The sequence below is a fragment of the Podarcis pityusensis genome (assembly GCF_964106645.2).
Source record: "Podarcis pityusensis genome assembly, chromosome: 4".
Classification (NCBI taxonomy): domain Eukaryota; kingdom Metazoa; phylum Chordata; class Lepidosauria; order Squamata; family Lacertidae; genus Podarcis; species Podarcis pityusensis.
The window spans coordinates 12,656,933-12,678,397 of NC_138027.1; the positions used below are offsets into that span (position 1 = coordinate 12,656,933).

At 43.8% G+C, this 21,465-nt stretch overlaps 1 protein-coding gene across 19 annotated transcripts in view; it reads right to left on the reverse strand.

Annotated features, from left to right (window-relative positions):
- DLG2 (discs large MAGUK scaffold protein 2) overlaps positions 1-21,465 on the reverse strand; it is a gene marked incomplete at its 3' end in the record, with an annotated part of 818,053 nt that overhangs the window by 258,054 nt on the left and 538,534 nt on the right. The window contains exon 1 of one of the 19 annotated variants that reach the window (XM_081001994.1): positions 15,675-16,239. The exons of the other annotated variants lie outside the window; for them this stretch is intronic. Within the exon in view, the coding sequence (XP_080858120.1) occupies positions 15,675-16,004 (330 nt within the window). The 5' untranslated portion in view covers positions 16,005-16,239. Of the gene's footprint in view, positions 1-15,674; positions 16,240-21,465 lie in introns of those variants that run through there. 19 annotated transcript variants of the gene reach the window in all.

A 21,465-nucleotide genomic window follows, 5' to 3' on the forward strand; every position in this document is an offset into this window, starting at 1 on the left:
GAGCACTGAAGCTGGAACACCTAATCCCCAAACTGAGGGCAGGACAGATATACCCATAATACACTAGTGAGCTGCAGCCTGATAGGACGTTCCACTTGTGGCCTCGAATGCACTCCATAAAGAACCGACTTATGTGCCATTGCCTTAATTCAGGGTTAAGGAGGTCTCACCTCCCTTCAATAATTATGTCCAGCTTCCATCAAGACCACTGCCTCCTTGGAGGTATGGGCGTATCCTGGAATGGGGAAGGACCACAGCTCAGTGGTAGAGGACCTGCTTTGCATACAGAAGATCCAAGGTTCAATCCCCAGCAGCTCCAGATAGGGTTGGGTATGTTCCTCACCCAAAACATTGGAAAGTTGCTGGCAGTCACTGTCGACAATATTAGCTTATACTGAGCCAGTCCATTGGGCCATTCTGATCCATGTGTTAGTTCATAAAGTGTGGATTAGCAGCTGGCTTCAGAATATGGACATATCAAAATTCTCCAGCATTTCTGCTCTTACGCTGGACCTATTGCTACCTGTTCTCTTCTGCATATCTTTCCATTCTTTATCCACTTCTAAGGATAACCAACTTTATCCGCTTAGATAATCAACAACTTTCTCTTATAATTTCCACAACAGCATGAAAGCGGAACACCTAAAAAAGAAGAATTGATTCGACAAGATCTACCCCAAAGGATATGCAAATCCAAAAGAAGAGCTTCCTTTTATCTCTCCTGAAACTGCTGCCATAATCAATTCCATTGAGTGACCCTGAGTTCTAGCATGTGCGTAGGAGGTGGGGAGAAAATTCATTTCTCCCTACCAATTACAATGTCATGCTCATTCTACTTCTTCCAAGTGGCCAGAAGTTCCAGGGATAGAATGCTAATCCTGTCGTACCTTCTTTTGGAAGGAGGTCACTGAATCCTTATTAGAAAATTTTGCATACTTGCATTTATTTAGCAATATAAATGTCACATTCTTAAACACCTCGCTCCTATGCCAGATCTCTGTGGAGCCTGCCAGCACCTTAAGACGCTTATGGAGCCCACCTTCAGCTCTCTTCCATATCTGTCTGCCCCAAAATGCAGTTTCTCACCATTTGAAGGCACCGAGATCACACCTCTTTTAGCTAGTTGTGGTGGGGCATCCCCCTTTCAAGTTTCTCATTAGCCCTCTTCAAGCATTCAGGACATGTGCTTCCACACGTGGGAAGGATGCAGGGATATATTCAAAGAATCATAGAGTTGGAAAAGACCACAAGGGTCACATACTTCAACCCCCTGCAATGCAGGAATCATTGAGTGCAACAGCTTTTCCCTTTCTCCTCCCAATTGATGTTCCAATCATCTTTCAACTCACAGAGAATGAGCTTGAAAAGTGGGGAGCAACTTTGACTCTTAGCGGCTCCCTGCATGTTACAGACCCAGGGTTCTAATATATGTGGGACATGCCCTGATGTACAGGAACATCACCATTTTCAAAGGAACAAGAACAGGGGCAGAGCTTGCATGCTCCGCCCTTGGTCCATTCTGAACGCTCCAACCATCCAGGAGATCAGTTACGGAGATGAACCTCCCTAACAAAAATGAAGGTTCTAGGCAATTCTGCCGGAACTATTAAGGCAGTCACTAGCAGTACCCACTGACTCTATTAATCCACTCTTGGCCAAACTTCCATTCTGACAATCATTTTATAAACCTCACAGTAACTAGCCTTTTATTTCAAAGAGGTGCGAGGACAGGGAGAGACCCCTGACTTTTAAATACTCCCCTTTATCATCACCATACTCCAACATTCATCCAACATCCCTTACCTGTGCTGAAAGATGGGAAGTTCCTGTTTCATTCTTTTTAAGGGAGGAGGAGAGGGTTCTCAGCAGGAAAAGGCAGCCAGGACCCTCAGGAACGCACGACTTCGGCATTCCGAAAGAAGTCCTTCAGATGAAGTAGTGCCACAGATGCGCGGGCAAAGGGAATTCAGGATGTGTTATGTAAATTTCCTAATTAGATGTGCTATCAGATTGCTATCTCGCAAATAAAATGTTAATCAGAAGCTCTTCTTTTTGACAGATAAGGAGGGTTGGGGGAGAGAGACAGATGTTTCACTGTGGGATAATCTTACTGTACCCACCCTTGTTGCGTTTTTCTCTGCAGGGAAAGACTTGAAACTAGAGCAAAGCTGCCTACTCCTCATCCGTTCGTGTCCTGCGTTCGCTTTTTTGGGGGGGAGCTGTAGCTCATTGATAGAGCACCAGCTTTTTATGCAAGAGAGCTCAGCTTCAAACCCCGGCATCTCCATGTGTCTATTTATTATTTCTATTTGTATGTGCATTTTAGAACCCTGGAAAATGAGATGTGGGGCATCTCCAGCTGTACAGGAACCAGATGGCTCCAGAGGGTGGACCAGAACAACGATGGGGGCAGATCTAATGTGCTCACTGCTGTGGTCCATTCTGAATACCTGAAGAGGGCACTGCCCATCCAGGAAGCCAGCTGTTGAGAGGAACCTCCCTAAGAAAAATGAGATATAAGGGAAGATTCCAAAAAAGGATATTTCTATCCCAGACAAATATAAACATCAATGGCACTCAAGGGGTGGTATCGACTAAGTTTTACTGGGAGTAGACCCACTGAAAGTAATGAACATGGCAAAGATTCATTAATTTCAATAGGTCTCCTCTAAGAAAACTTCAGTTGAATGCCACGCACTATGTCTTAAAAGCCATAAAATCTGCTCCATTACTGCAGGGATGGGGAGCCCATGGCCAGGCATACGTTCTTGGACTCCAAGTCCCATTGTCCTTGACTACTGGCCATCTTGACTGGGGCTGATGGGAGCTGAAGTCTAACACAACTGGAGGGACACAGGTTTCCCCACCACTGCTCCAATGTTTCTCCTGTCCACTTTAACCTGTAAACTCTTTGGGTTGCAAAGATCTATCTATGTTACCTGTGCACGCAGAGTGTGAACTGAGGGCACACACAGAGCACAGCCATCATGGCTAGCAGCCATCGATAGCCTTTTCCTCTATGAATTTGTATAATGTTCTTTTAAAGCCATCCAAGTTGATGGCCATCACCACTTCCTGTGGGAGCGAATGCCATAGTTTAACTATGCACAATACCCAAGAATATTCAGCAAAAGCCCTTCCCTGCATTTTGATACCCACAAATAGCATGGATGCCATTTTTGCTCAGCCCTGGAAATATAATGTTACCCTTCGCTATCCTTCCTCTGCAGTAACAGCTTAACTTCATTCTGTATCACAGTAGTTCCACAGAGAGTCCACCTATGCTCAGCTTCTAGATTTGAAGAGCATTGGACTTTGACAAGGGAGACCTGAAGTCCAGAGCTCCACCAGCCATGAAGTCCCCTGGATGACATTTGGGTCAATGTATTCTCTGTGCTTGATTGAGTTTACAGGGGTTGTCATTCTAACAAAGGATAAGTCCTCTTCAAGCTCCCTGGCAGAAGGGGTAGTCAAGAAAGAAAGAATTTTGCAGTGCTTCATTGCATGGGATAGCAGCTCAATAATCTCATCATTTATATTCACGGGGTCCTGATCCCTGACAACAGCCCGTAACAGATGCTTTAGAGGAAAGAGGAAGGTAACCCCAATGTGGGTAATTAAATAACAGCTTGCCCCACTTTGGAGTTGTGTTATGCCCTCAAGCACGAGGGGGGACTTTACCTGAAGTCATCACTAAAGAAACCATATGGTGTGGCTATGGCCATATAGACCAATTAAATTCTTCCAAACTGTCCTAGGAGTTTCATTAGTGAAAGTGTTATTTTGTATACTGAAAAAGCTTTTTGTATATAAAAAAGTTCCTGCAAAACTGCTGTGATAGCCAAGGGATATAACTGAAATGAGTCAAAGATGCTGTCATGGAAAGTTTGGAGGACACAGCAGTCAGGAAGCAGAAGAAGAAGCTTTATATAAAGGGAAGGGTTGTAGAAGGTCCCAAATTCAATCCTCAGCATCTCTGGGTATAGAGGGGAGAGTTCAGGGCCTGAAATCCTGGAGAGCCACTGTCAGTCAGAGAAGACAATATTGAGCAAGATAGACAAAGGGTAGCTTCCTATGTTCCCAAATAGCAAATCACAAGGTTCACCAAGACACAACTAAGTCTAGCATTACCTAGTGACTAAATGACATACAATATCATTATTCACATGGGTGTCTGTACATTTTGAAGGGTGCAAGTCAAAACAACAAATCTAAAAGGAAGATTGTGCTGTACATCTGGGTAGTATTAATGGTATTTATTTTTTTGGAAGCACAGTATATTGTTTCCCAAGTATTAGCTTGCAAAATCCTGAGCATCACAGCCCACTGAGCACTCAATTAGATTCATTTTTGCCTGCCTAAGATTATGACAATGGGGGTGAAGGTGGAACGTTCAATATTTGGCAGAACACAAAATATATGGGTGGTATATGGGTCAGATTGATAGATCGCACATTTTACAGAAACCCTGAAAAAACACACCTTTCACCTGACTGACAAAGAGAAGAAAAATCACCACCCCCTGTTCATTTACAGAAACTGTGTGCTCTCCCTGCATCTGTCTTCATTTGCAGTGTCTTGCCCACATCCTCAAGGCTCCTTCTAAAGGAATCAGAAGAGTGAGCTCACTGTAACTAATGTGCAGGCATTCAAGGCTCTCTGTACAAGCAAACTGGTAGCTGAGCCAGGAAAGAAGCAAACACTGCAAGCAGGCAGGAAGACAAGAAGCTAATTTAAGTCCATTTCAGACCACTGGTCCATCTAGATCAGGACTGCGTACACCAAGCTTGACTCCACCAAGCTACAACTCTGGGCTTCAGTGTCTGGCTGACCCTTAGGAAATTCATACATTCACTTGACCACTTTTGCGTCCCAGTGAAATTGTCCTTGCTGATGCCGGGGACTATACCTGGGACTCTTGGCATGCAAAAGCCAAAGAAGAATTGGGGCGGTGTATAATTTAGCAAGGGATAGTGCTCAACCCATCCCCAGAATTACGTTACTTCCATTTGATACAGTGGATTTGCCTGGATGTGTTAATGCTTAGGCAGCTCGTTGGAAATCTAAAGCATGCTATCAAGTCAGAGGAGCATGCTCCGAGGAGAATGCTTATATCCTCATGACAGATTCAGCCCACTTCAAAGCCAACTTCACTTTAAGAACTTCCACAAGCTCTCCAACAGTTAAAGGTCAGCTGCCTTTTCCATTAACGATGCATTTTTCATGGGCTTGTATCACACCAGTTTCAATTTAAGATGCTGCAGCTTGCAGCTTTGTCAGTCACAATGCAGTTCTCTTCTCCCAAGCAACAATACAATTCACCTCCCAAGGCAATGGAAGGTCAGTGCAAAAAAGGAGAGAAAAGGTTTCAGTCTGCTCTGCCTTGAATGCATATAGGTTTACTGTAAATGCCATGTTCTCTGAGTTCTCAACAATAGTTGCCCTGGTCGAGCTGAGAGGTACAATTAATAGTTGTATTAATGCATCCGATGAAATGTGTATATTATGTTCTTGCAAAATCCTTTATGAAAAGTCAACATTTGTCCTCTGCTTTTGGATCATAGGACTCATAGATCACACCACTTGTGGGTGGAGAGCCTATTGGCAGGCCTACAGACTTTGCACTCTCAACTTCCTTAGACCCTGTGGAAGACTACCTTGTAACTTCTCCTGCTTCAAATACATGCAGGAACATGCAACTACAGAATGACATGCGGGCCTTTTAAAGTTCATGGCTCTTCTAGGTGACAATGTATTCCATAGCTCAGCTAGAATGACTCACTACAAGCTGCCAGAGCCTTGCGGCAGAATGGGATTGTATTAGACAGTAAGGTTAAGGAAACCATTGGGTGATTTGGGGGTGAAGAGCTTCAGCTGGAGGAGTAAAACTCAGAGGCAGTAATATCAGGATTTGGAGGCAGAGTGTGATCCCCAGCAACTGACATTCAGAAACATACCACCTATTATTCTGAACTTAGCATATAGTCATCATACCAGTAGTCAGTGGCAGTCTTATATTACCATATAGGATATTTTCTTGGAGTTGTATCCAATATGACACTAAGTAAGCATCCCATGAACAAAAGGATTTCTGCTTGTAAAATGGGAGTTCCCTTTCTCTCCCCCTAAATCTTTTTCTAAGGGTTTCCCCAACCCTCCAGAACAGTTTTGCGGAGGGTGCAGGTCATGCATGGGGAGAGGAGATGGAAGGAAGTCTTGTTGCACAAGTGGAACTCCCTGAGATGATGGGATGAATTACCAGTACTTCAATACCAGCATTGGAAAGCATGTTGGGTGGATAGGTCTTGGAGGATTAAGAAAAATAACAATGATTCACAAATGCTTGTCCTATTTCAATACTACCACCTAGCAAGAAGGCTGTTCTCCGTAGCTGCTGACTGAGTATCTGACAGAATTTAGCCTGCATGGTTATAGCCAGGAGCAGATCAGGGATGGCATATGGTGGAGCAATAACTGGAAATGCCAGCCAATTTAAAAAGTCAGTTCAGAACATCACAGTGTGTGCTCACACAGGCTGTGGGGAAACAGTTTAGGCATGCAACTGACCATCTGCTGAACACCTGGTTGTCCACTTCAGACCCAGTTCCAAGTTACTTATAAAGGCCCTCACATTCTGATTCACTGGTCACCAATGTGGCACTCTTGAGGTCTTCCCATGGCACCATGAAGCCTCTGAGCCACCCCCTCCCCACGGTCACGAGGCTGTGATTGTGGCTGAAAAGTACAGAACTGAAGGAGGAAGTTGGAAGAGTGATGCAAGCTAATTCATATCAACATTCTGTAGGCATATAATTGCACAACTCAAATCTCTCTGTCTCGTTTCTCTCTCTCTCATTTTTCTTTCTCTTTTCAAAACACTGTGCACTCCTGAGATTTATTGGGAAACAATCAATATCTCCTACAATGTTTGGTAAACAAAACAAAACAAAACCCTCCATCTGGACAAAAAAAGAGAGTCCTAGCTTTGATTTTTTTCTCTAGATCTAATAATGTACACTGATTTTGCCATCAAGGCATAATCCCATATTTTATCATGCCATTCTTTAATAGACAGTATATGCAAAAGTCACCTCCGTGCTGTAGACTGTACGACTATGGAGAAGCTCATTCAGGCGCTAATTCAGGTGTGGTACAGGGATCCGAAAATCAACAGTGACTGTTCAAAATTAGTATACTCCATGCCAAACAGTGTTCAAATGCTACTTAAAAATAGCAGAGGTCATATCTGTTACTAATGTACATATATGTGAGTTTAATCAGCGCCTGAATGAGCTTCTCCATAGTTGTTCAGTCTACAGCATGGAGGCAACTTTTGCATATAGCTGACAAATTCTCAATGGGATTTACGCCTGGGCAATTCCCTGGCCAATCAAGAACCTGTATTTGCTGCTCTGTCATGAATTTCTTCACCAGTTTCAATGTGTGACAGGGGGCTAGGTCCTGCTGCAATATCCCCACACCATCAGGATACCTCTTTTCCAACTCTGGAATAACTCTCTTTCGTAGAACCTCAATATATTGTGGTGAGTGCATCATTCCTTCTATTGGCTGCAGGCTTCCGACACCATAATAACTGAAGCACCCCCCAAACATATTCTTTTGTGGGTGCTTGGCAGACTGATTGATGTGGCATAGAAAACATGCTTTGTTTCAATTAATTTGCACAAGGGTGTAGAAGCTAATCCCCACTTTCCTGCATATAAAATTCCACCTCTGCCAACCAATAAGGAGTCAAGTCCTTGTGGTCTTGTGTCGAAGAATCATTCTAAAGGAACAACTGGGTGCAGATATTTACCAGATCACATCTCTAGCACAAGTTATTTGGGCACCAGAGGTAGAATATCCCACAAACACCTTTCACTTCCCTTGACATCATGGTCATAAAAAGAAATAAAAACTATTAGCTGCATTTTCATGACACCCAAAATCTGCTGCTGGCGGCAGCTGCCTCACTCTGCCTAATGGTAGAAATGGCCCTGGAGATACCTAAACATGAAAGGGATGTAGTAGCATGGCTATCCAGAGATGAATAGAGATACAGATCCTTCCAAGTAGAGAAGGGGAAACAATAGCATTAATCAACTCTGAATAGGCAGAAATCTGTACAGGAAAGAAAAAAAAACCAGCTGATTCAGTTCCTCCTCTGTCTGAATAGCACAGCAGCTGGTTGATATTATCAGCAGTCAAGAACTTGATGGCACTCTGAAACTTCAAATATGTGGTTGAGGCGACTCATAGGCCTCTTAAGTGGCAACTTACAACCTGGAGGTCCTGTATGGAGATATGCTTTAGAACAGGCATGGCCAAACTTGGCCCTCCAGCTGTTTTGGGACTACAATTCCCATCATCCCTGACCACTGGTCCTGTTAGCTAGGGATGATGGGAGTTGTAGTCCCAAAACAGCTGGAGGGCCAAGTTTGGTCATGCCTGCTTTGGAACATAGGAGCTAACTCCTAGGGACTGTGGGGGCTTCAGCCCCCACAATAAAATAATTGAGGGGGTTGGGACCCCCCCAAAGTTGATGGACATTCCTATTCAAATGTTGTGTGTGCACTGCGTCATGGGGTCGATTACGTGGAGCGGGGCTTACCTGGGCCCCCACAATATTTCATTCAAGTTGGCGCCTCTGCTTTAGAAATTGAACCTGCATGCAAAGCAGGTGTTTTCCACTGAGCTTTGGTCCTCCACAATCAACACATAGAGCAATAACTTTCTTTCACAAGGACAGACCTTTCAGGGAGGGGACCGCATAAATGGAATCAGCCTCCAATATGTCCTAGAGGAGACAGTTAAAACACAGAGAATGTTAAATCCCATGGCCATTTTGGGACAGCAGCAATTAAAATAACAGGCTTTAATTCTAGGTGGAGGCATCTTCATCTACTATGGCCCACCAAGGTCTTTTGTTTTACGCCAAAAATGTTCTCCACCTAAATTCTAACAATCATTTTGAACAAAAATTCCAGAAACTCCTCTATGAAATTCCTGAAGATCAGGTCCAGCCTATTCTCCCTTATAGTGGTACCTAAATGAAGCTTTCGTGGAGATGTCAGGGTTTTGAAACAAACTTGCATAAGCAAACACACAGTTAAACCCCCCACCCCACCCCAATAATTGCCATAAAATGGTTTGGAACAGAAAGGCAATTGCTCTAGAACTGAGTAGGGGTTGAGAACTATTTGTCATTGTAGATATCACTATTTATCATTGTCAGCACTCAGGTGTCAAAAGTGTCCTGGCATTGGTAACCTCAAGAGTGGATTATTGAAACATGCTCTATGTAGTGCTTCCCTTGGACTTAGACTAGAAGCTGCAGCCAGTGCACAAAGCAGCCAAAATTAATGCAGATTACTAAGGAGAAAGAGGTGTGGGAGGGGGACTCACCAGGTCTCTGGGACTGTAGTATAATGCATGATGTGAGTTCTGTGGCGGTGGTTGCTAAGACAGATTTATCCAGCAGCTAAGTGCTTTCATGGACTCTGTAAGTAGGACTCTAATGGCCATTTCTCAGCTGTCCTTGCTGTCTTACTGAATTACCTATTATCCAAGTATACAGCAAGCAGAAACATGATACTCCAAAACAGAATATCAACACAGGAGCCTAAGAAGAATCTACTGGATGCGCCCAGGGTCTCTGGGTGCAAAGGAGGCCATAGAGTGTGCTTGTTGATGGTTGCACTGAGCATTAGGGTTAAGAAAATGAAGGTGCGTTTGTGTGGGGGTGGGGGGAGAGAGAGAGAGATTGGCTTCAGACCCAGGAAGATCCATCCACATGTGAAAGGGAACTTACGAGCACAGATTGATGGACCTGTCAATTTTGGTTTCTCTTTTTTCCAACCTTAAATTCAATTCAACCAATCTCCGCATGGGTTGGTGATTTTTCTGCATGAAAATCTGTAGGCATTTTCATATGCATTTCTCAGAGAACATCATGAAAAAGGCATTCAGATTACCTGAAAAGAGGAATATGCCGAGCGAAACTGTACATTAGGACAAAATTTCTTTGAATGTTTTTAACGTTCTTGTGAATGCACACACACTTCCCTTTTTTCCTTTTTGCTAATGTATATGTGTTGGTATCCATTCTTTGGTCAGAATGAGAGACTGACGCTTCAATTTGTGCATCAGTTTGGGAGATGCAAATTTGGTAAAAAGGTAAAGGGACCCCTGACCATTAGGTCCAGTCATGACTGACTCTGGGGTTGCAGTGCAAATCTCGCTTTATTGGCCGAGGGAGCCGGCGTACAGCTTCCGGGTCATGTGGCCAGCATGACTAAGCCGCTTCTGGTGAACCAGAGCAGCGCACGGAAACGGAGTTTACCTTCCCGTCAGAGTGGTACCTATTTATCTACTTGTACTCTGACGTGCTTTCGAACTGCTAGGTTGGAAGGAGCAGGGACCGAGCAACGGGAGCTCACTCCGTGGCGGGGATTCAAACTGCCAACCTTCTGATCAGCAAGTCCTAGGCTCTGTGGTTTAACCCACAGCGCCACCCGCGTCCCAAGCCACCCACATTAAAATGAGAATGGAATAAATCTCTCCTTCATCTCTACCAATCTCCATCTCACCAAAATGGAGTTTGCATTAGCAACATGCAAGCAAAGGCATTTATGGGCCCTGGAAACCTGCCGCCAAAGTCCTGGCACCTATTCTACATAGGTGAACCTGGAAGAGGGCAATAGGCCATAGCTCAGTAGGTAGAGTATCTGTCCAATCCCTGGCATCTCCAGGTAGGGCTGGGGAATGTACCTGTGTGAAACCCTGGGAATCTGCAGCCAATCGCTGTAGACAACATGGAGGGGTGTGTGTGTGTCTGTCTTGGTATAAGACAGCTTCCCATGTTGCTAAATTGGGAAAGAGAGATGAGTGGCCTGAAGGCAAGTAACTTGCCGCCCCTCCCCATTTATTCCCCGTTTGCTCATCCTTTGGAGTCACTTGAAAGAGAAGTACTTTTACATGTTCACCCTTGCCTCCTGAAATACACTTTGCCTCTTTGTTTTTCCAAGACTTACTCAAGGCACAGACGAAGCCAAGATTGCACACTGTAGTAATCATATACTATATCATATAATACTAAATATAATCCCCCCTGCTTCCCGCAAGCTAGTTCTGCGGCTGATTCCAAATATAGGGTATTTAAACTGAAATGGCACTGTTTTATCCATTTGCTGGAGCCTCTGCACATTTCTACATGGTCCAGCAGTTTCCGGCGCCTCTTTGTGACATTCAGGCTGGAAGAACTGCAATGGCAAGGTTGCACACTAACATTAATTGTCCTTCTGATCCAGGAGAGACAGAAGGGCTCAAGCACATGAAAGTGCAGGTGTGAAGTGGCAGCTGGCATGGCTCCCCCAACCCAACAGACATAAAAGGAGGACACAGAGCAAGACTGAGAAGAGCGAGCAGCTGCTGAAGGCAGAAGCCCACATAACACTGTATTTGCTTTTCATCTCTTGAAAGGTCTTGAACAAGAACATGCTCATAGGAACGCAAGGACAAGAACATCTTGTCCTGCATCCTGTTGTCTCAGTGGCCAACAAGGTGCCCATGGAGAGCCCAGGAGGAGGACCTGAGGGCAACAGGCGCTTGCCCAACTTGTGCTCCCCAGCTTACTGCCTCCAATGATGGAGGTATGGGAACAGATGGGCATCGGTGGGAGGGAGGCAAAAGGAAGCTTGGGAGCAAAGTTATGAAAGAGAGGAGAAGAAGGCAGTGGATGATGCTGAGGATGGTTATTAGAATCTCAAGGTCTACCATTACAAGCCAAGTGTAAAATAGTAGCATAGGGCATGCAATCAGTGACAGCACCCCATGACTAGCTCCTGAGATAGTCTGCATATAAAAGTATCAACACCATCCCTATTTTACCATAAACTCAATTTGTTCCCTGCTCTTTACTATAAGGTTCCAGTGCAGGTCACAACAATCTAAAACACAATGGTACCTTGGGAGTTGAACGGCTTGGCTCCTGAACAAATCGGCTCCTGAACGCCACAAACTCAGAAGTGCGTGTTCCGGCTTGTGGACATTTTTCGGAAGCCAAACATCCAGTGCGGCTTCCGATTGCGTGCAGGAAGCTCCTGCAGCCAATTGGAAGCCGTGCCTTGGTTTTCGAACCATTTCGGGAGTTGAATAGACTTCCGGGAATGGGTTAAATTTGAGAACCAAGGTACCACTGTATATTGGGACAGTTTAAAGCAATTTACAGTCACAAGAATAGGATGGGTTCACACACACACACACACACACACACACACACACACCAGGTGACAAAGGCAGGGTACAAATGTGTGTCTTCAGCATTCATTGAAAGCTGCATAATTTCTGTGGGGAGTTCAACAAATTAGGGGCTGCCACAGAGAAGGCCCTCTCCCAGGCCTCTGCCACCATCCTGAGCTTCTGAGGGCAGTGGAACCCTCTTCCAATCTTAACATCTATGCTGGTCTGTAGGAAAGGAAGCAATATTTCAGGTATCTGGGGCCTCAGGTGTTTAGGGCTTTAAGCACTAAAGTAGCCACACTTGAATTAGGCCCAGAAACTAACCAAATCTTCCACCTGTTGGTTTAAATGGCAGATCTGATATTGTAATGCAAATCTCAGAATATGAGAGCCCTGCTGGATCTGGCTAATGTCCCATTAAATTAAGCATCCTGTTCTCTCAGTGGCCAACCAGATGACTATGGGAAGCCCCAAAGTAAGTCCTGAGTACAGCAGCTAAGCAGCTCCACTGAGCAGCTCCAGTCAGCCAGACATGCAGATATCGAGGGACCCTAAAGTGGAAGAGCATGATTAGACCATTCCAGGTAAGCTTGAACCCAGGCCATCCCATTCCATACTGGCCTACCTCACAAGGTCAAGGGATATCGCCGAGTGGACAGTGGGGTCCGGAGGGAGCACACTTTCCACCAGCAGGCAGTCACAGTCTGCCTGCACGCGTGACCCTGGGGTGCAGGGAAACCCCACCCCCAGACAAGCCACAGCTGTCTGGTACATCGTTCCACCTATGTCTGACCTGTTGCGGTCTCAGAAGTCAGCGGTGTCCTGTCTGTAACTTTTTCCTTAGAGACCTATTTGTCTCCATTCATCATACACTGTGCAAAGGGAAAATGACGCTGTGGAACAGGTGCCAAAATAACTTCGTACCACCCCACGATCTTGGGACGGAAGATGTGTAAAGGTCACAGCCCAAAATGTATTTGCCTAGCTTGCATGTTTGTCTCAATAAAAGGAGGCTCCACAGGAATGGTGGTAGCTCGCTTGCTTCAGACCACCTGTGCGCAGCTCACATGATGATCAACACCTGTCTTGGGCCTTCACTTCACAAGGTTCTTGTGAAGATTACTGACAAACTGAATGTGCTGCACTTACGGAATGTGGTGTATAAAAATAGGTTTTATTAAATAGTTTGCTTTACAATATAAACAATCCCACACTCCAATACAGTAGCAATTTAATCTTCTTTTTTTGACATGCATTCTTATCCAATTACTTCGATCTGGATTGTGTAATTTTGGGTGAATGTGTTGACTCTAAGATAATCTTTTCTAAAACAGAAACAAAAACCCTTGTAAAACCGCATTACCAGCCTCAGAAAACCCGACTCAGGGAGATTGCACTGAAAGAACACCTTTTTAATTATTGCTACAGACTTTTATAACAGCATTGCTTAGTTTTATCCTCAGTACAAAGATGCTTTGGGGTCTAATATGCTCCATTTAATGGAAAAGTAATAAAGGCATCTAACATCCTTTTCTACTTCCAGTTCCAAATACTAGGGAATATACTGATAGATTTTAAAGCTAACAGTAGTGGGCATTTTTGACTGTGTGCTAGTTGGGAAACAGGACTATTAGAAACCTTTAAATACCCAAATAGAAATCATGTCAGCTTAACACCTTCTTACACTAATCAAATGCTATTGAGGAGCAAAGGATCCTGGGAACTGTAGATGGTTAAGGGTTCTGGGAGCTGTTAAGAGACCCCTCAGCATACTTACCAATCAATAGCCCCCAGATTCTTGGGGGGGGTGTCAGTAACTGTTAACATAGTATAAGAGTTCATAAGCATATGGTGTGGCTGTGGCCTTTGCCACCAGAGTACTTCTTTGAAAGCAGCCTTCCCCTGCCAGCAATCTCTAGATTGTAAACTTATTGAGGGCAGAGACCAGCCCTTTTTCTTTCCTGTCACTCTGCAAACTGATGGTGCTGAATACATCCTTACATGTGTAGCGCAGCCCACTACACCTTTTAAAATGTTTTCAATTTCAGATCAGTATTTAATAATAGCAGCAGTGCTAACAACAACAACATTGCAATATTCAGTTATATTCAAAGTGCATTTCCTTTACACTTTCTCTTTCTGGAAACTGAGACCTAACCCGTCTTCCAAAATGTAACACTACAGGCAGAGAAAATGAGACTGACAAGCTGAATTTTTCAAACATTAGGCTTCATTTCCCCATACCCTGAGAGTGTTATGTTGTAAGTAAGATGTGTGTTTTGTTCCTTGTGGAAATAAATATATATATATCACACTGCACAGTCTAAAGCCAACACACTGCACAGTCTAAAGCCAATACTGAAATGTGGTGTTATACTGCTTTTCTATTAATTTTTTATTATTATTTAAAAAAAATTCTACAAAGAAAACATCTATGTGCTTAGAAGGACTCTTACACTGCGCACCATCATAATACTTTATTCAGCTTTTGGTTCCTTATTCTTCTCCTCATGACATTATATTAATTCAAGTAATTAAAAAGGCACCACAAAGATTTGGCAGGATATTGAAGCAGAAGTTTCTGAATAAGATTACAGTGAATGACAGAGAAATTGTGTGTGTGTGTAGTAGGGGACACACACAAGCATTTGTGTATGTGTGGAGCAGATTGAGAGAAGTACAGATATTTTTCAGTATTACTAGTCATGGAAGAATCAATGAGAATTTAGTTTTCCATTTCTCAGTTTATCTTTAGCATAACCAAAGTAATCAAAGTATAAAGTAATCAAAACTTCACATCAAAATTACATCTTAGAGAAATAAACATATATAGGGTGATATCCAAGTAAGCTGTACTCCGAGTAGACTCATCGGAATCAATGAATTTGAGTACACTTATTTTACAGGGTCTGCTCCATATATGACTATCGTTGGATACCACCCATATAAATCACACACACAAAAGTGAACGGGGAGAAGGAGGCTGTACGATCTTTTTACATAGATCTAAGATTTTGCAATGCAATTCATCCCCATTCCTCAGTAAATGCATCATTTAAAAAGTATACTGTACTAAAAGGACACCACACTCAATTTTTCCCATGCAAATGTCAAATGCAGCAAAGCCACCAAATGTGAGGCAAGGGAATACTTCCTACCCACCCCAAAGAAATTAGTACATTAAAAGAGAAGGAAAAAGCACACAGGAACATTGCAAGGTCTCCCATCTGTCCATACTTTTAGAACGATGCCTGTGAAAAATGAACAGCACACCTCAATTCTTTAAAAAAGCAACATCACTAAGCAGTCCTCCAGCCTTCACTTGAAAACTTTATAATCCAAAAGGCAATGTGTGTAACTTTTCCTTTCCTTTTCCTGCCTGGACTTCAAGAGTCCATTGAGTTGGAGAGACTTAAGGGAAAAAAGCATCTCACCTGTACTGGGTGGTACCAGCTGTGGGGGCAGGTGCAATCCGTCCACCATTCCCCTCCTGCCCCTTTTGCCTTAGCTAAGGTTTTCGGGGGGCTTTTCTGCACATTGTCCCACGACGTGCTACACTTAGTCCTGGGCTGCGTCAGAGTTGGACCATGGGGTCCGGAAGCTGAGAGTGGCAATGCCTGCGGACGGCAGCAGCCCCCCTGAGAGTTCTGCCGCCATCCACAGGGACAGTGGGCCTCCCTAGGCAGTGTTGGCACACCTCTGGCAAGATCAGCCCCTTCAGACCCCCTGCAGCAGCTGTGCTGCCTAGGAAGATAGGCGTTCATGTTGCACCGGTGTCAAAGTTCTTCCCAACACACGCACACCTTCCCTCTCTCTTCTTCTCTCAACAGATGCAAAAGTCCTGTTCTGCAGAGCCTCCAAGTACCTTTGACAGCTGCTATAAGCGGAGCATCGTGGGAGCCCGGAGAGTAGAGCTGCACAGCATCATCTGCTGGCTAGTAGCTCTTTGTCAATAGATGACTCAACTCACAGAGCAACTTGACAGCATCCCTGCTTCAGGCAGAAGCAATCAATGCTCTACACAGCTGGGTTTACAAGGCTAAACTACAAGACCCTCCACTCCCTTGTGGAATGATGAAAGGAAAGTCATAGGAGGATCCTAAGCAGGGGAGGGGAGCTGCACAATTCAGTTTCTCCTCCTCCTTTTCCCAAGCAGAAAAGCCTTCCCTCCTTCTTTTTCTAAAGCAGATATGCATGCAGTTGTCATCAGAATAACCCTTCCGTAAGGAAACAGAACAGCTAGCCTATGAAAAACCAGAGGGCAATAAACAGAAGGGTCATCAAGAAACACACACACCATGTATCTCATCCTTACAATCGGAAGAAAGCAGATTTGAGCTTGGCTGGAAAGGAATGTGTGTGCTCTGGGATTTCCGAGATAAGAAGCTCAGGTGGTGATGGTGGTAAAGGGAAGCAATGTCATGTTTTGTTTACTGTATTTCGATACTGCGCGTCTGGTTTACAGTTTAGAGTAACGGCCAACCTTCTAAGAAACATGATGCAAAAGAAAAGGGAGGGCAGAACAAAAGCCAGGCTTCCAACTCTTACACACTGCCCTGTAACAGCCACATGGAATGACCACTTTGGCAGGCAATTTGGGAAGAGGAGGAGCCAAATGCCAATTGCTCCCAAGATAGGCCTGTATTGTCTCACTGATACCTTTGACGCAGCCAGGTGGGATGGGTGTCCATGCAGCTGCTTCCAGCAGAGCTAGCAATAAGAACTGTCTTAACTCATCTCCTGCTGCAATGTGAAATGAATGTTTCCTGATGGCTCTGCTTGTGGCCTTCCCAGAGGTAATTGGTTGGCCACTGTAGTGGGGCAGATGAAGGTGTCTAGTTTTGCTGCTGCAGATGCACCATGGCGTTTCTTCTCCCAGTGCCCATTCCTCCTCTGGTCACTGCTGCAGATACACAACCTGACTACCTGTTTTCAGGCACTGCGGTCGTCTGCAAGGGACCCCGACATGACAGGGTTGATGTTGACAACCTTCATGTCACGTTTGCAGATGTCTTTGTAACACAAAGCTGGTCTACCAAGAGACCTGGTGCCTGAAGCCAGCTCCTTATAGAGCATGTCTTATGATTGCCCTCCATATTACAGATGTGAGGAATGAGGCTGAGAAAGAATTGTGTGCTTAAGGCTACCAGGTGAGTCCACAGAATAGATGAGATTCGAACAGCGTGGCTTCCTGATTTTTGCTCTGTCTCTTATTAGAAAGCATGGCATGCCATAGTGGCTATCAGAAGAGAACTTGTGGATTTCTAGGAAAAGAGTTGTAGAACTATAATGTGATGAAGCCGGGGATGACTCAGCTTCCCATTAAAATTTGCATTCTTCAGCAGCAGCTAATTGATTTTTGCATCCAGAATGGAGATTTATTTTTAAAACCATTTAAAGGCTGTTTGTTTGTAATACACTATTGCCGGGTTCAATGCAGATGCATAAAATGTTTGACTTAATGGTCTCTGGAAGAATTCTGCTTGGTTCAGTGATTAATAGCTCTCACATGTGTGGCAGATAACAACCCCAGCAGAGAGTTATAATTAGCATAGGACAGAGAATGAGAATTTGTAGCCCTGCAGGTGTAGCTGGACTACAACTCCCATCATCCCTGACCACTGACCATGCTGGCTGGGGTTGATGTAGAGCTGGAGTCTACCAACATTTGGAGGGCCACAGATTCTTCATACCTGCCATAGGAGAAGGGAAAACTTGACCTGAGAACCATCCAGTCCTCATATTTAAACATAGATTTCTTCCTAGTCAAGGACCGGAAGGTATTAAACCTTGATAACTAGCTGAACTGTTGGCACGAGTCCTTAGTTCCTACACCTTACTGTGAGCTTAAGTATATGTTTCTGAAATAAAAGCACAATTCCCCCATGTTTACACCTGCTGACATTTCACTCTAACCCTTCCTCTGTTATTTCCTGTGTCGGATTCTTAGAACTTGTCATCTTCTACATTCATAGCATGTATCAGTACCACCACATAATAATGAACTGATCCATTGATCATGGTTTCGGAACCCCAGAAGTGACTTTAGTCCACACTGCCCATTTTTTTTGCTTAAAAAAATGCATCAACCCCCCCCAAAAAACACACCTCAAAAACTATAAAGCATAGGATTTTTTTATTCACACCAGTGACTTTGACATTTGCAACAATCCAGTATAGCAATCAAAACCTGAGATGTACTGTAGTAGTTATTATTATTATTATTATTATTATTATTATTATTATTATTGTGGAACAACCCCATTGAAAAAGATGGCAGTGGTTACCCAGACCTCCTTGCTGGTTGCAAAGCAGCCCCCATAGCTGCTCAAGCTTCAGGCCCCCCAAAATGCAGGTCCACCATGGGGTTTCCACAGTCCGAGCCAGGGATCTTTCACATTGCTTGCTACTTGGTCCTTTGTAGCAAGTCACAATTTTAACTGGTAGCCTAAAGATTCCTTCAAACAAGGAAGGAGACAACAGCTGGGGAGCTTCTAATTCTATGAAAAGGTCTTCAAAAGGCACCTTTGTTAGGGAAACCTCTAGTTCATGAACCACAAACCATCTATGACCTGCATTGCATAGATGACCCCTGGGTTCCCTTTCAACTTTACGTTTCTATGATTCTTATTTATGGTGCTGGAGGCTTTTCAACCATCACTGATACATTTCATAGAATCATAGAATCATAGAATCATAGAATCATAGAGTTGGAAGAGACCACAAGGGCCATCGAGTCCAACCCCCTGCCAAGTAGGAAACACCATCAGAGCACTCCTGACATATGGTTGTCAAACCTCTGCTTAAAGACCTCCAAAGAAGGAGGTCTGTTCCCCCCTGTTCTGTGTCCAGCAAGTGAACCCTACTGAAGAACTAATTTCTCATTTCACACAGTCTGTCTCGGTGATGAAAGAGGAATCTCTAGTGCCACGAACAATGCAACGTATGAGTTAAAAGCATGTTTTCCACCTTGCTAGACGCTCTCATTACATAGCTTAATATCACGACGAGCATAAAAACTGTCATGTGCAATAACGGAAACACTTCATTATAGCTGTAACAATGCATTACTACATCTATTATGCAGTAATGAATTACTGCCACCAGCCAGCATTGCAATACAGACCGCCCTTGGCGCAGGCACCGTGCCTTGTGCTATGTGTCTTATTTGCAATGTAACCAAAAGCATTTGCTAAAAACCATGAACCCATTTGCATGCCTGATTGGTAGCAGTACAATGTAGGGAAGATGGGTTGCGTAAGACCTTTTTTTGCCCATTGTACTGATTATCTGACAATATTTGTTCTATATTTTTGGCCAAAGGCTGCTATCTGGCAATAGTTTTTGGCTATTCCATGATGTAGAGTGGAATCATAGAACTGCAGAGTTGGACAAAACCACAAGGCTTGTCTAGTCCAACCCTGTGGAATGCATGGGGTTCGAATCCACAATCCGGAGATTAAGAGTATCATGCTCTTCTGACTGAGCCATTCCAAGATCAGGACAACTAACTAGGTATTGTCAGTTGGACATACCGTATTTTTCTGTCTATAAGATGCCCCCCATGTATAAGATGCCCCCTATTTTTGGGGACTCAGATTTAAGAAAATGGGTGAGATGTATCCGTGTATAAGACGCCCCCTAATCTTTGACATTATTTTTTGGGGGGGGGGGGAACCTAGTCTTATACACGGAAAAATACGGTATATTAATTATGTAAGGGAAGGAGCAGAAAACAGAGCAGCAGTGGTCTCTGGAATAAGCACATCTGTCAATTTGTTTCTCCCAGTTTCTCATTTCTCCAGTCTTGAGCCGAAGTTCTCCACATTTCCAGAAAGAAAGAAAGAAAGAAAGAAAGAAAGAAAGAAAGAAAGAAAGAAAGAAAGAAGACACTCTGCAATGAGCTCCCTCCAGGTGCAACACTGGCACCAACAGAAGAACTGTATCTGCTAGCATCCACAGAAAGACCACCTCCTTCTCTAGAGACCCTCTCAAGTGTTGAGCTCAGAAAGGGGGCCCACTGTGTGGTCCTGCCACCCTCAGAAGCTTAGGATGCCCCAAGAGGGCATTCTCTGAGGCAGCCCCTAAGTTGTGGAACTCCTTCCCCACAGAAGTACATCTAGAATGTAACCATTATATGGGTTACATTTTTTGCTGAAGGCACACTGCTTCACCTTTGACATTGGCCTTTGACATTGATCTTTCAACCTATCATCTATCCATCTATAAAATTCATCACATAATGCATATCCAGAACCACCAACTGTCATTAGAAAACCCCAATTTGTGGTTTTAATTCAATAATAATAATAATAACAATAATAATAGAATTAGAACTCCTCCCCTTAATTTGAACTAGATATACAACTGTGTATTATGTTTTCCCTCTATCTGTCACAATATGCTTCATAGCTTAAGTCTGACCTACTTCAATTGGACAGAAAATGTCAATCAATTTGGGGTACAATTTTTAATTTTGTTTTTACATTGGCTAACACAACCGTCGTTCATCCATTGAAACTGCTCTAAAATCACAGCCGATCACCACGGCTACATCCATCTCAAACACCAAGCATGCAAACTAAAAATAAGCATCTAGACAAAATTGCTCTGGGCAGAACACGCATATGGGAAACAAAGGCACATCTGGGAAAATAAAAATTACTAATCAAGTTCTGAGAGGAAAAGCCAGGAGCCAGGGAAGAATAGACTCTGATGGAACAGATTTCCCCCTCCAGCTAGAAGTGCAGAAAGAAGATGGAGACTGATGAAATCGTAATCACCTTACAGTAAACTACAGTTGGATAAATAATATTTACACTCCCCTCCCAAGTTTCTCAAAAGGCGGCAGTAAAATTTCATGATGTTCTGCAAAGGTATCCCAATGTTTACCACCTCACTCTATGTGGATTGTTCCTCCACTTAAGTCTTAAGAGATAGGAACAGAATTTGTTTGTTTTTCTTTTCACATTGTACCAACCCAGACTTGCTGGTAGATTGAGACACAACTCCTGGTTGGATTGCTCATTTCTCCAGATTTTGCCATCCATTGCTGGCATGCAAGAAGTGCACACAAAACTATGCATTTCCTGTTTAAAATACGCATATGAAACACAGATTTTACTGGTGAATGCATTGAGGAGAACTGAAAAGCCCCCCCTTTTTTAAAAAAAGAAGTATGCACAAATTGTCTCCAACAGGATGGAACAGCATGCAACAGGAAGC